This window comes from Stegodyphus dumicola, chromosome X1 (genome assembly GCF_044657685.1).
Source record: "Stegodyphus dumicola isolate Sdum_Otavi_A_Nest chromosome X1, ASM4465768v1".
Classification (NCBI taxonomy): domain Eukaryota; kingdom Metazoa; phylum Arthropoda; class Arachnida; order Araneae; family Eresidae; genus Stegodyphus; species Stegodyphus dumicola.
The window spans coordinates 116071156-116087225 of record NC_140780.1 but is presented as its reverse complement, the minus strand read 5'-3'; the positions used below and the strand labels follow the sequence as shown (position 1 = coordinate 116087225).

The following is a 16070-nucleotide window of genomic DNA, read 5'->3' as shown; positions in this document are numbered from 1 at the left end:
GGGTGTTTTCGTGGTTTTCCCATGTGTAATGCGTATACGAGCCAGTTCCCCTTAAAAAGTCCTCCACGAAGGCATCCCTCCCTTAAGACACATAGCCCTCGAGTGCTTTGCCGTAATCTAATAAACCAAACCAAACCCGCCTTCTTAGCATGCCTTCGTAGCGTAGTGGTCAGCACGCTGGGCGCGTATTCAAGAGGTCCGTGGTTCAATTCGCGGCAAGGGCGGTTGCTCATTTTTCATCACTCCTGCCTTAAAAATAACGTTTCTACAGTGGCGCTCGAACTAAAAGGTTGGTGAATGATGATTCTCCACACCCAGGATTTGGCGATTGGGCCCCCTAAAAACATCAGTCGCCCTTTAAAAGGGGGAATATATAAGGTACTTCTCCCGCCTTCTTAACATGCCTTCCAGCACGCTGAGCGCGTATTCCAGATGTCCGTGGTTCGATTCCAGGGAAGGCGTAGCTCCTTTTTCATGACATCTTCTGCTTCCAAAAGAATCCTGATGTCGCTACACTATGCTAAATTAAGAAGTACCGAAATATTGCAGTACCTAAATTAAGAAGAAGAGCTAAAATATTACAGTAAGTCATTTTATAAAGGAAACCTGAAACTTCAATATTAAGGTGAGGGCACAAAAAACTAGAGCCAATAACGAGCGCTTTTGAATATAAACTAACGGTTCACGTTTTTGGTTAAAAAATTAATTTTCACTCAAAGTAAATATATCTGATAATTTTTCTTTAAAAATTTATAGTTAGTATCATTTATGTATGCACTCAATAATCGTAAGTACTTCAGCTGTTTTGTGAAATAAGCAGTTAAGACTAATGCACTTTTTTTTTGAAACGAAATCCTTTATTTTTTATGATTATAAGAATTAATGCTATTATAAAGAGAATGTAAAAATACCAAGAGATAATGCTTGTATTTTAATTGATAAAATTGTTACGAATTATTAAGAGGAATATTATACCGAGATATTAATTTTGAATTAAGTTGCTATGATATTGTATAAATTGCTAGTCTTTATTTTAATAAAGAACTGTTTTATACCCCTTGTGCTATTTGTTTAGTTATAAACACATGCCGTTACACATTTTATATAGAATTCACAAATGCCCTTTGGTACGCAGCTTATATGAAGTCAGAATAGTACTTATTCTCTTCACATGCACATAGTTGTATCACTCATTACCATCTTTGTTAATTTGCAAAATTTTCATACTTTAAACCTCCTAAATGAAATTGTGTGTAATTTCATTTGATATCAAATCGAAAATATGACGAGCTTTATGAATCCAAGAACTGGGGCGAAGCACAAAGAACTGACATTGTTTCAAGCAAAGCAGTGTATTCTTTTATTTGTATCAAGGTTTAAAACTCTTTATTCTTTAAGAAGGGAACTTATGCTTAAAATGTCACTGTGATTAAATATATCTGACAATTTTTCATTAAAAATTTATACTTAGAACCATTAATGTACGCACTCAGTAATCATAACGCTTACGTTGTGAGCAGTTTAAATAGAAATTTTAGGATTGCTGTTATTTATAGGATTTCTATTATTCAACTTAATAGAAAGCATTTTTAAGGAAATAGTGGGAATTTTAGTGAAGTAATCTATTATAGTATAGTTACGGTTAGAGTTAATCATAATTAATCTTCTGCTTCAAAATAATTTTAATGTCATCTGTAACACACTAAACTTACCTTGCCACACTAGGTCATTGCATACTGAACATTGAAAGTCTAGTATAGATCCATCAGGATTATATATAGCCACTATTTTGAGAGAATTGCCTGCAAATATAAAGTTAACATGCATCAAAAGTACTATAAACTCTTATTTATAAATAATACTTATTAAATTTTAACCTGCACTTAAAACACTTTATTATTTAATTTTTTACAGATTTTTAATTTTTTTGGGTAAAAACGTGCATTTAGAGGCTTGCAATTTCAATCAGTTTCCTAATTTTGATACAATCAAACTTACCTTGTTTCTGATGGAAAGCTGTGATACCAACCCTGTCTGAGTTATGAAAAGAGACTGGACCCTGGAAAAACAACCGAAGTATAATACTTAATCATAGTGGAAAGATCATTCATCTTTCGTCGTAAATAAAAAAAATTAGATAAAATAAAAGAACAGGTGCTTTTTATGGTGCAGGAGGTACTTTACTTAATTGTCTCTCTTATGAACCTTTACTTTTAAAAGAAATGATTCATGACTTTACTTACGCACTTCACTATGCTCGTCATTCCTGCCCAATAATGATCTTTATATACAATTATTATATTCTTAGTTGGAAGGCCTTTAGAAGTCGAAAAAGAATTTTCGTATCATCACACGCCAGTTTAAATTTCGTTTGAGTAGAAGACAAATGCCTTTAAACATGTTATATTTAATCTATTATTCATAAACCAATCGAAAATCTTTAATTGCTTTATAAATGAAAACATTTATTATAATGAATATTAGACTATTGTAAATGAGAAAAGTTAATGTACTCCTTTTGCAGAGTATCAATTATCTATTTTTTTATCTAATTTACTTCACAATCTTGTCCATCAGGTTCCTATACCAAAGATGGATATTAAGGAAGAATTTATGTAAATTACCTAAATCTGTAAAAAAATTAGATGAAATATCTGAATTGTAATAATTAAATAAAATGCAATGGAAAAGTGATTACTCCATACCTGATGATAGCCTAAAATGAGACGTAGTTGACAATGCGGAATTGACATTTTGAAATTCTGAAATACAATTACGAGCAACTACGCATTTGTTCCCTTTTTTTTGTAACGTCAAGTAAATCATTAAAACAATAAAATAAATTGTGTGCACAAATTTAAGAAATAATTGCTTAATTTAGAAGTCAAAAAAAACAAAAATCAGCGTTATATTTGCAAATTTTAAAAGGAATAGTTTCGATGGTTTTACCGAACCAACATCCTCAGCTGCCAAAGTGCAGATAAACGATATAAGATATAGTGATAAGCTAAGAATGGCTGAACAGGAGTTAAGCTACTGGTGCTATTTATTGATGAAACAAGAAACCTGAAGCATAATTCCCTTAAAGGCTGAAGGTAAAGGTGGATTGGAATTACGGTTGTTAAGTAGAACAGAAAGAATTTTTGCATGTGAAACGCCTCTATAAAATCTAATTCATCAATGGAAGATGTGTTTTCCATAATTTTGGCTGCAGAAAAATGGAAAGTATGATTTTCGGACCAACAGTGCTGGGCAACAGAGGACTTCCGTGTTTTCTTTCCCCTAACATATGCGTCATGTTCCTTAACGCGAAATTTTAAGGCGCTCTTAGTTTGACCAATGTACATTAAACCACACGGGCAGGTATTAATGTACTCAGAATTTTGTTGATAGGAGAACAAATGACCCAAACGTTAAATTTCTGTAAAATATTTATCCATGGATAGCTTTCTTAGTCCCATCCTGGCTGATACATGCATTATTTATGTATCTAAATTATCATCCAGTGATCCTGCTATTCAGTTTACTTTTGAACTTGAGATATGCAATTCTTCTCCGTTCCTCGACATTTTGGTCGCACGAGACACATCCAACTTCATTACTAGAGTTTACCGTAAACCTTCATCGCTTCACCACACTTCAAATCATGTTATCCGGCTAAACAAAAGTAAACTTCATTTTATGATTTCGTTTTCAGTGCACTTCAAGTTTGCTCTTCCAAAGTGGCTCTTGATCAAAAGCAAAATTATTTAAAAGCAGTAGCTTTTAACAAGGGCTTTTCAGCCAACATTATTAACCAAGCAGTTTAAAAATTCTCATCTCAATACACCAAAAGCCCCACTCTTGTTTTAGGAGATTATAAGAATTCTGTTGTCAGTCCTTTCTTTCCATCAATTAGCTATAAAATTACACGTACGTTACAGAAATTTAACGTTTGGGTTGTTTGTTCTCCTATCAATAAAATTCCGAGTTCCATACTTAAGGAGCCCATTCCGGATATGAATCCCTGGGGTATTTATAGGATTCCTTGCCAGTGTGGTTTAATTTACATTGGCCAAACTAAGAGAGCCTTAAAATTTCGCGTCAAGGAACATGAGACATATGTTAGAAAAAAGGAAACACAGAAGTCTTCTGTTGCGCAACATTGTTGGTCCGAAAATCACACTTTCAATTTTTCTGCTGCCAAAATTATTCAAAAAACATCTTCCATTGGAGAACTGGATTTTCTAGAGGCATTTCACATTCATAAAAATCTTTCTGGTCTAGTTAACGACTAGAATTCAATTTATCCTTACCTTCAGCCTTTAAATTACGTTTTAGTTTTTTTGTATTTCATCAATAGATGGCTTCAGTAGCTTAACTCCTGTTCAGCCATTCTTATCTTATCTCCTTCTTTTGCACTTTGGCAGCTGAGGACTGCCATTGAAACTAGTTGTGAAAATTTGCAAATATAACCCTGATTTTTGTTGTTTAACTTCTAAATTAGTATTTGTTCGGCATGTTATTTTACTTTAAATAATTGCTTTTTAAGCAAGCTAATAGAGGTAAAGAAATTAAGAAGTAGTAGCATAAAAGTATTATTTTAAGTGATAAAATAAGCGAAACCCTATAATTCATCACTGGATGCAAAAATAAGCATAAAACCAAAGAGTGAATACCAAATAAATAAATGCAGAAATATTGAAAATATACAACAAGGAAATTAAAAGGCATGCATCATCAGAGAAGGGATAATTCATTACACTTGACTGCGATTTTGACAATAATCTCTCATGCATTTGCGTAAGCATCTGTAACACAATGTATTTTCGAGTACTTTCGAGTAATTAATATTTTGAAACTAAAAATTTATGCAGTGTGCGTAAAGTTTCAGTTTCAAAATATTTATTACTCGAAAGGTTTCTGGTGGAAGGCTATATAAAAAAGTAAGTGTGGTAGGATGGCAAGTGAAATAAAATAATTCCAACATACTAGGACCTTACAAAATTTTTTGGCTCTAAAATCCAGAAGGCTTTGAAAAGTGTTCAAAGTATAAAATAGTCATTTTGTGCTGAATAATTTAAAGTGAAAAAATATAATTACTGTCCTCAGGCATTTTTATGTAAAATGTCAATACAAGATATGGCCACCATGTGTATATACAAATCCACAGAAAATCCACAGCTACAATACATTTAGATTGGTGAAAGACTTAATCTTTAGAACCAAAATATACTTGTACCTATCAAAGCTGTTTATAGTTCATCGATTTAACTTATTTGCGGATCGTGGCTTATTTATGTAGGTATGCAGTGCTTTAATAAAATGAGTTTAACAGAATTTTATAAACCTCTCTTCCGGTCTTTGTAACTGTGAGAGACAGTTGTGTGTTGATTCTTGACAGGCGAATGGTAAAGTCGCTGAACTCTGGTAGTTCGACATGGTTCCGTTAGAGGCAAATGGGATTGGTTGCATGGGCGTTTTCGGGATTTTCACTACGTGTGATGTGTATACCAACAGGTTTTCCCTAGGAAAGTCCTCCATGAAGGCATTCCTTGCCTTAGGCAGATAATCGTTAGTGGCCTTTAATCTAATAAACCACTCCAAATCAAGGAGACGGTACTCTAACATCTTTATTCATTATAAGGTTTTCACGTTCAAAATCTTCTTGTTAAGACACTTATATTATGGTTACAGGGAGGTTTCAAAAAAGTTCACGAAATGCTTCTTAGCGTTGTGATATATTATCAGTCTTAGGATGGAAAGAGAGGGGTCACCATAAGACTGACGAAGATGCAAATAAAAGCTTGGTTATGCCAGTAATTTTTATGAAGTGACAGGTAGGCATAACTGACAAAGTGTAATCTTTTTGCTTATTAGAAACGTCAGCTTTTAGATTTAATATACACTGGTAGAATCATTTATTTTAAATTGTTGTACGCTTAATTTATAGCCTGTGGAACAAGCCTATGCGAAATAATTTAACCCTGAAAGAAAAGGATAAAATTTGTAAAGATCACGATGTGCAGCCAAAGAAAACCTGAATTTAAACTGGTGATTTCCCAAACAGCGCTGTGCAATTTACTTAAACAGAGAACAGTAACTGGTGAAGAATTAATAAAAAATGCAAATGTTTGCGTATGAAGGAAGGCGAAGTGGACGGAAAATCCAGAGACGTTGAAACTTCTGTTCTGGAATGGTTTCAAGGTACGAAACTAAAAAAAGAATGTTCCTGTTTCTAGAACTTCTTTAACTATAAATGCTGGGGATTTCGATAAAATGATAGAAGAGAATTTTGTGTCAAGTGTGAGGGGCTCACAGGTTGACAAACATTCTTCATCGTAGAGTGCATGGTTAAGGAGCTAGCGGCAGATCATTATGTGGCTTAGATAAAAGATGTTTTACTTTGACAGCTGAATGAATGCCGTCCACACAAAATTTATAATACAGACGGAACTGATTTTGTTACAGAACATTAGAACAACATACATTGTTATTTCAAAAGGCAACAGCAGCTTATTTAAGAAACTGAAGAAATATGTTACTGTGTTATTAACGAGCAATATAGAGGAAGCAATTAAGAAGACAACATTGGTTATTGGCAAAATCAGAAAACCTCAGTGTCTGAAAGTGGACAAGAATTTATCGCTAACTTAACACAGGAACAAAAACTTATGAAAGATAAGTAATATTTTCACTGTATGTTTTTTCTTTCCTAGTCTTAAAAAAAGCACTGTAGATTCTAAGAAAAGCTCATGAAATGAAAGGTGCTGTTCAGCAGTTTTACGAACTTGAGAATGCAATTTAAATGTTGAGAATGCAATGTTGATGTACAACATGAAATCAACACTTATAGAAAAATTGCTTGTAAAAATTCAGATTTAAATCAAGAACATAACTATAAAAATATTTTTATGGAAAAATTTAAAAATTAATTTCAGAATTGCTTAAATAATTTAATATTAGCGTTAATTTTAGGTATTAATTATTGGATTAGTTGTTAGTCATTTTGTTAAGTTTAAAACTGATATGCACAAATCGCCGTCTATTCAACTCAACCGCTTAATTACCTCAAATATGCTTGGAACGGAAGAAGCGGTATGTACTACTATATATTACTAAACTAGAACACTGAGCTTTTTATTGAAGATTTTTATTATGTGGATTTAGATTCGTTACTCAAATCCTTTGAAAGTTAGTCATTTTGCTAGTTTGATTAGTTATTAGTCATTGTGTTAAGTTTAAAACTGATATGCACAATCACCGTCTCTTCAACTCAACCGCTTAATTATCTTAAATATGCTTGGAACGGAAGAAGCGGTATGACTACATATTACTAAACTAGAACTCTGAGCTTTTAATTGAAGATTTTTATTATGTGGATTTAGATTCGTTACTCAAATCCTTTGAAAGTTAGTCACTTTGCTAGTTTGATTAGTTATTAGTCATTTTGTTAAGTTTAAAACTGATATGCACAAATCACCGTTTCTTCAACTCAACCGCTTAATTATCTCAAATATGCTTGGAACGGAAGAAGCGGTATGGCTATATATTACTAAACTAGAACTCTGAGCTTTTTATTGAAGATTTTTATTATATGGATTTAGATTCGTTACTCAAATCCTTTGAGAGGTCTGGTAAATTCTTTAGAATCTGAGACTTTGTCTGCATAGGAAAGAGAATAGTAAAACAACTATGCTGGGAAATGTTACGGTGAAGAAACCAAATCCTGAGGCTTCAAAAGATTGTTGAAAGAATGTTGAGAGGGCTTGAGTTAGCTTTGTTCTAAAATAGACGAAGATTTACATGCGTAAGGAAAAGAGCATATTCCGAAAAATTTGTGTGACTTTGTTGTAGAAGCGTACCTCTAAAACAAAAGGAGAAAAAATTGTCTTTTAGATATTCAAATTTTTGTTATTTTATTTTCTTCTTTAAAAACGTCCCCATTTCTTATTCTTTTTTCCATTTAATATGAAACATACGAATAACTCCGTGCCTAGCAAAATTTATAAATTTGCTTCTGTTGTATTGTCGGATCGATTTTTGTCCTACAAATAGATAGAGATATTACAAACTACGAAAAACTTCTTTCAGAAATAAATTGTATTAAGCGTTCAAACGCTTATGAGAATACAAAATGGTAGATCTGCAGGTCTGATAGTAACTCACATTTGTTTTTTTTTCTCCTAAGATAGAAGACTTTAATTGTTAGACTACTGTGTACATACTATTATTCTAAAGCTTATTGAGCATTTTATGTATACGTAGATATTGTACGGAGCAACATTTATTTATAACATAATCTTTTATATAGCTCTTGTTTAAAAGAAAGAAATATAATAATAAAACAAATGTTATTTGATTAAACATAAGATTAATGAGAAAAATATTAAAAAAAATTCTGAGACAGGGCGAATGGAAGCTGTTAAAAGTATTAAAGAGAGACGTAAAAAAGAGTTTGACATAATAAGAGAGGAAAAATAAGGAATGCGAGAAGGCACGCCATCAAGGAAGAAAATGAAGAACAAAGTAAATAAAGCGAACTCGAAACAGGTATAGAAAGAAATCAAATAAGAACTATTAATATAACCTGAAATATATTTTGTACATATTCCTGACTTTTCGCAGACCTTCGTTGAAGTTAATCATCAATCAGTTTCCGTCTTATACATGTGAAGATTTTTAATCTTGAAAATGAAATGGCTAATGTCTTTTTTAAAATAAGAATCCCTCCTTAGCGCACAAAATCTCATTAAAGTAAAAAAACTGAAAATAAATTTAATCTGAACTCTAGAGAGCATTTTATATAGCTAAAAACTCCCGTAGAATTGATTTTTTGAAATTGTGATTTATGATGAGTTTTATATCTTTAACTCATTAACAAATAGGAAGTGTGCAAGAGAAAAAGAAAACCGAGGGTATTTAATGCTCTTAACCATTAATTTTCATTCCATTTAATTACAAAGCACTCATCATTCCGCTATCAGAATTTTCTTTCATTAGGTTTCGAGTGTTGTTAGAGTGGTTTATCCTTTTTTAGCTTTGAATCGAGGAAGCTATTTGACAGTTTTCACGCTCATTGAGAAATGAATATGAGAAGCATTTAGTACTGAGTTACTTTAATGAACATCGAAAATGTCATTATAATTCCTTGCTGATATCTTCCATCTGTAACTAAAGATATCAAGTTGAAATATTCTTAACATTTTATAGTAATAGATTTAAATCAATCATAGCATGTTTATATTTCTCGAATACCATGTTTTTAACTCGATTCGAATATGAAAAATATTAATGACATTAATATGATTTTTAAAACGTTTTGAAATAATTATGTGATTTGTTGATAATTTTCTTCTAATAAAATAGTATTAAAAGAAAACTGATTTCATAGCATCTGGGCATAATTTTTAAGTGGACTGTGACAGGTAAAGCTGCGAAACGAATGTCAGATTACATCCAAATCTCTCTTTCTTTTCTGTATATATATATATATATATATGTATATTTATACATACATACATATATAAATACTTATACTATTGTAATTGAATGCTTACATGAAATTAATTTTTACGTTTCATTAAACATTTTTAAATCTAAGAGATGCGTAACTTGGGACTTGCTTCAGTTGAACTTGATGAACTGTAGTAATGCTTATTGACGTATAATTACGTTTAGATGTCTCTGAATTGTTGCAGTAATAATTAGGTATACGAGTAATAAATAATTGTTATAGGAGTTAGTTGAAGGGATCTTCATAAGGATGTGCGGTGACTAGTTAATGACACCTGTACCGAAAAAGATCATAAGAGTTTCATAAAAAGAAGGGGAAGAGGAAACTTGCATTCTGTTTATTATTAATACTCACAGACTTCATAAAAATATAGAGGATAATAAGGAAGAGCACAGGTGTACAGGAAACGGCATTTATACTGGATATTTAGATTAGAATCAAATGTGACAAATCCAGACGCAGAAATTCATATACATTATGCCATGGATGCGTCCATACAAGTGATGCTCTTTAACTCGCATAACCAACTATGGATATATTCAGTGTCAAGTCTGAGAGAACGTTTATTGGAAGAATTCATTTATTCCTATGATCTAATTTTACATAACCTATTTTTTGATTTACCTTTGTTCGTTCCAAACTCATAATGGCAGGGAATGCCCCGATCCAACTTTGACCATCGACCATCTTATTAAAGCAACTAATAAATATATCTATACTAGACTATGTTTCACTGTCCGATTATATGTCATTTGATCTGGGTAAGCAAACCTCAAATTTGGCTTTACTGCGAATTAAAATTCCTACTAATAAAGAAAAGATTTTAATTAATTTAATGTGAGAAGAATCTATCAATTTAGTTAACTTGAACGGCAACTGCTCCGACAATGAAGGACTGAACAACACAACTGAACTAATAGCAGAAAAAAGTCAAAATATATGTTCAAATTTGTTTAACTTCAGAAGTAACAATTCAATCGACAAAATTAATTGGTGGATTTAAGAGCTTAAAACCCAGGAATAAGACAAAAGCCCTTAGAAGACAACTAAAAACACCCAAAGATAAAGCACTAAGGGAATCAGTTTTGGCTAACTACAATGAATAAAGGGCTTACCATAAAAAGATGACAATAGGAGCAAAACTCAAGAGCTGGCAAAATACTGTACCAAAAACAAAGAAATATATGGCCCAATAATATCAAATATCAGTTAGCAAGGTTTTTAAGCCTAACACAGCTTCACCTTCCAAGCAATCTAAAAATAAATGCAAACAAAAACACAGATATTACCACTTTATCCATAAATGCCATACTAGATGCAGTGTTCACTTCAGATCAGAAAATAATGCGTGATTGCAAAATTGCAAAATCATCCCATAGACAGTACACGAGGTTCCATTCACAATAAAAGAGATCTCATACATAATCAAATGCTTAGCTAGAAAAAAAACTCCGGGGCCGAGGGTCTAGATAATCAGATTTTGAAACTCATTCACGCAGCAAACAAGAATTTAATCACGGACTTTTGTGACAAAAGCATTGAACTATAGACTTTTCCCAACTGCTTAGAAATAGGCCAGATTGTGCTATTCGCCAAAAAGAATAAAATGCCAGCCGATATCAAATCCTACAGGGCAACAAATCTTCTTTCAGGTCTTGAGAAATTATTGGAAAGTGGAATAATAGAAAGTCTCAAATATCACTTCCATACAAATGGATTCATTAGCGCTCACCAATATAGTGTCAGAAACCATTCCTGCAGTAAACGTTGTTTTGAGACAAATAAGATCCGGAAAAGCAAACCAGATGCCTTCAACTATTTTGTGATATTACTTTTGAATGTGTGTTTGTTCCCTCTAGTGGTCTGCAATCCTGAAGGCTCTTAGAGAAATCAATTTTTCCCAAAATGTCTTTCTTGTAATAACAAATTATTTACAGCAAAGAGAAAGCACAGTTTTACAAAATAATAGCACATCTTCCTGAAAACAGACAAGAGGATGTCACCAGGAATCTTTCATGACTGTGGCTTTTTGAAACATCACATTTAAAAGTACAATGGATCATGAATAGCGAGGGCATTCTAGAATATGTTTGTTCGCAGATGATGTAGCATTTGTAACCTCTGATAATACAGTAAACATCCTCAAAGATAATAGCTACGAAGCATTTAAGAAACTCAGTGTTCTTTTGCAAGGTTAAAAAACTGAAGGTTTCGCACCATATGTCACTAGTGATGCATAAAATAAGCAGAAAACTCTCAGAAACATTGCACTGAATATTGAAGCCAATATAACCATAACAGTTAAAACAATAAAATATCTTGATATTATTAATTATCTAACCGCTATTATCTTGCAGTCCTCATCTCCAGAACGTTAAATTACGCACTGCAGCAATAGGATTCACACTAAGCCGGATGCAAGGCTACAACTGGAGACTTAATATTAAAAAATATTGAAACATAGTTATAAACAAAATGGTAACATATAGTGAAGCAACATGGGCAGTACCCATGAATAAAAGGAAAGCGAGGAGCCTTTGTGCCATTCAAAAACCTTTTGTGCTGCAAATTACTACAGCCTTTCGGAAAGATGTCTATTGCAGCACTTAACGCTCTAGAAGGTACAATTTTTCTTAATATCAGTGTAGAAACAGAAACTGTAACCCACAGGATCATGCAGGTGAATCAAAAATTAGAGTACTGCAGAGATCTAACCTTCCTCCTAAGTCAATGCGAAAATAGATCACAGCCGTATAATAAACATTTAGTATCTCCCGGCAATAGAATTAAATTCCATAGATTTGAAAGAGAAGAAGAAACCGAATATCCGACTGTATTTATAGACAAATCTAAAGTTGACAATAAAGTTGGTTGCGCTGTGTACTTTATATTAACGAAGAATTATTCAGTCATTTGGATGGGACACATGAATCTCGAAAACTGCGTGTTCCAAGCGGAACTGACAGCCATTCGATAGATACTGCAAGTATCAGAAGAGTACCACCTCTGTAAACTGCACATTAAAAAAACCAGATAAGCAGACTGCTCTTTTGGAAATTAAAAACGATGTTCAGAGTAGTTTAATATTTATGTTAATTCTTAGGTTTACTATAAAATTAAGAGAAATTTCTAAAAATTATATATTATACTTACAGAAACACCCAAGAAGCGTAAATTTGCCAGTGTGTTCGAAATACGTTTTGCCATGAAATGCTTGTCATACGTGAAATCGCCGAGAGTTACGGAGGCGTTTGTCGACCGCCAGTGCTGTTCAACATTCCGAAATGCCAGTGCTATCGCCCAAACCGCATCATATGTCTGAGGAACAAAAGCACTGTATCTAGGTGATGTGTTGAATCCTATATGATTCAGAATTTCGGGCATAGTCTGAAAATATTCAAAAGTATAAAATAATTACCACAGATGTATATATATATATATATATATATATTGAATAATTGCGAATGCATAGTATAAATGTAGAGTAAAAATAGCAACAACGATTAAGAAATATCAACACATATTTCACCTTGTATATTCGAAAGACTGGTTTAGGCTGTTTAATTTCTATTGCGTTCAGTTAACTTCCATTTTTATTTGCACTTGTTATATTAACTGCTTTTTTTCACTTCTTCACACAATTTCAGATTGTCCTTGCCATTATATCTACAATATCATATTTTTATAATTTGTGCTGCTTTAAGAAAAGCTATTTTAACTGGGACCAAACTCCATTCATGTATTTTTAAAATACGAATAATCGGTCTGCCTTGATTATTTGGTAAGCCAAATGCATATTTACTATTATGTAAATGAGGAAATTATTTTTTATTCATTTTATATCGACAAATACTGTGCAACAAAAAAGCAAATTACCATATTTAAATAAAATGCACGCTCTTTTTAACAAAACTAAACAATGAAATTATGATTTATTTTCTTAAGCACAAACCCTATATTTATCTAAAAAACAGCTGTACTAACTTTTCGTATCTACGAAGTATGGGATTCCTCCGCTTGGATAGTCCTTGCGTGCATTGCCAAGCAAATGAAACCAATTCAAACTAAACCAAACAATCTACAAGTACAGTTTATGCAAGCTCCAGGTTTTTTTCAGCCTGTTAGCGATATTAACAGTTCTTTCTCAATGAAACAACATGATTCCTTTTGATGGTGTATTAACTACGTGAAAAACTGCGCTTTACTTAGCATAACAGTAGAAATTATTCCATTTTGCATGGATATTAAGTAAATAACAAAAGACACTTTGTCCATAAGAATAAAATCTTACACACACAAAACGATGCGCTGTATATCAAGTACCTGACATAAAGTAATTAACTACAATACGCTGCATGTTTTAAGAAAACACCCTTTGCGTGCAGAAAACTGACATAATCTCACTATATCTGTTTATTTTATTTTAATTTTTTGGAATAGGAACGATTGTTGTGGTTATTAATATGACATGGAGTAAGAAAAGAAAAGTAAGCCTACATAATTGCATTTCCATTCATGTTTTAAAAATACATATATGCTGAACATACTACAGGTTGATTTGCATGTTGTGAATATTTCTACAATTAAATTTAATATCTTCTAGAAAGCATGTTGTGTACTTAGCTTTTCACACGTTGTGTACTTAGTACTTTTCTGAAATCAACAAAAAAATTGAAAATAAGTAAACTAAGAAAAATCAAAATTTTACTTCTGCTGGGAAAACAAAGAAAGATTGCCGGATACTTGGAGTAAGGAGTATTTTTATTCACAATAATTGGTGTTCTACCATAAAACAGATCCCAAAGAAAAGATAACTAGAGAAAAATATATTCAGGCTACTGATTCAGCATATTGCTAAGGAGAGTCATGCATTGGATACATCTGGTTATGAATGCTTCAATGATTTCATTTCAATTTAAAGTAAGTAGTTGATCTGATGGCCTCTTTTATGCACTCATAGACTAGTGAGTGATACTTTATAAAAAGAAAAGCCTGATAAAGAAAAAATTTAATTTCAACTTAATGTAAGAAGTTGATTTAATGGCCTGTTTATGCACCCATATATCACTGAATGATAGTTTCTATAAAGAATAGCCTAGTAAAGAAACCGAAGTACGTTATGAACATAGGATACAAAAGCACTGTAATGGTTGTACATTCTATCTGCCACTTGAATCCTCGGCTCATACCTTTATAAGGTATTTCTCCCTCTTTACTAGCATGCCTTCGTGGTGTAGTGGTTCTGCACGCTGGGCCGGTATTCCAGAGGTCCGTGGTTCGATTCCCGGCGAAGGCGGTTTCTAATTTTTCATCTTTCTTGGTTCTAAAAACATCCTAATGTCGCTACACCTTTACCAAAGCGTTATAGCAATTTATCGCATATAAAATTCAATAAAAACTCATATTAATAGACAAGCGAAATTAAGTGATTATTAACCTATCTTGGGCTTGTGAACTGATGGGAAACATCAAGTTCACAACTATGCATATTGTATATTATACATATATAAACTGAAAAATAAACTTTCATATAAAACTTCGAACTAAGTAACATGCTAAAAAATGCAGAAAATGTAGTAGCAATAACAATAATATAAATCAAATGCTTAAATTTATAATTCTTTTTAGAACAGCAAGAATCTAATCCTGTAAACCTAAACAAAAGAACGAAAAGAAAATAATTCAAAGGTAGTAAACATTTCTCGTAACATATCATCACGAAAATATGTAGCAAGACAGCGATGCTTCTTAACTACTCAATGAATAATTTAATAAAGCCAAAAGCCTTTTTACATTATAATAAAGAAATTAAGTAAAAGAATTAATTACTCGTTAAATTAATCGAAATCCTCTACTGCTTTAAGACAAATCAAATAAGTGAAACGAAATAGTAAACCTCATGGCTAAAGTCCAGCCATAAAACTAAAATTATTGAATTTATAAAATATGCCAAAAAGGATTAATGAATTAAATGAATTAAACAATTAAAAACCTGTAATAAATAAGAATGCAGAAAATGTTTTTGAAAATTAATTTTGTTAATTTATAAGGTATTTTCTCATTCCTTCCAGCATGCCATGCTGTAACGGTAGCACACTCGGCGCGTATTCGAGAAGTCCAGGTTCGAGTCCCGGCGAGGGCATTGCCCTTTTTTCACACCTCCTTCAAAGAATCCAGATGAATCTATAAATTATTTTAAATTAAGTTTATCAAGATTTCAGAAAATCGAGAAGCCGTATAAATATTCTAATTTTAAGTAACGCAACGCATTTTAAAATAATAAAAAAAATTAATACGATTTTTAAACGAATGTAATTACAGATTGCAAGTTATTAGTACCAGAACAAACGTAAAAAGAGGAGCAGTTGTCCATCACATAACAAGTTGAAAGGTCGAAACTGCTTCGTTTGGACACTTCAGCTTGCCTGAATATTCTTTTGCCACTAAAGCTGAAACCACACATAAGACATTTATTCAAAGCCAGTTTTCTTTTCTAACTCATTTATATGTTCTACAGTTGTTCCGCAGAAGACATCGAGAACGGGATGAGAACAAACAAGGGAAAGATGAATTT

General features: G+C 32.3%; 1 protein-coding gene across 1 annotated transcript in view; it reads right to left on the bottom strand.

The window, feature by feature from the left end:
* The window catches only part of LOC118198369 (uncharacterized), a 424861-nt gene that overhangs the window by 80508 nt on the left and 328283 nt on the right, over window positions 1-16070 (bottom strand). Inside the window, exons 7-9 of the mRNA XM_085807093.1 lie at window positions 12650-12883; window positions 1999-2059; window positions 1713-1802 (exon numbers count right to left, since the gene is read on the bottom strand). Coding sequence (XP_085663219.1) covers window positions 1713-1802; window positions 1999-2059; window positions 12650-12883 — 385 coding nt within the window. The remainder of the gene's footprint in view (window positions 1-1712; window positions 1803-1998; window positions 2060-12649; window positions 12884-16070) is intronic.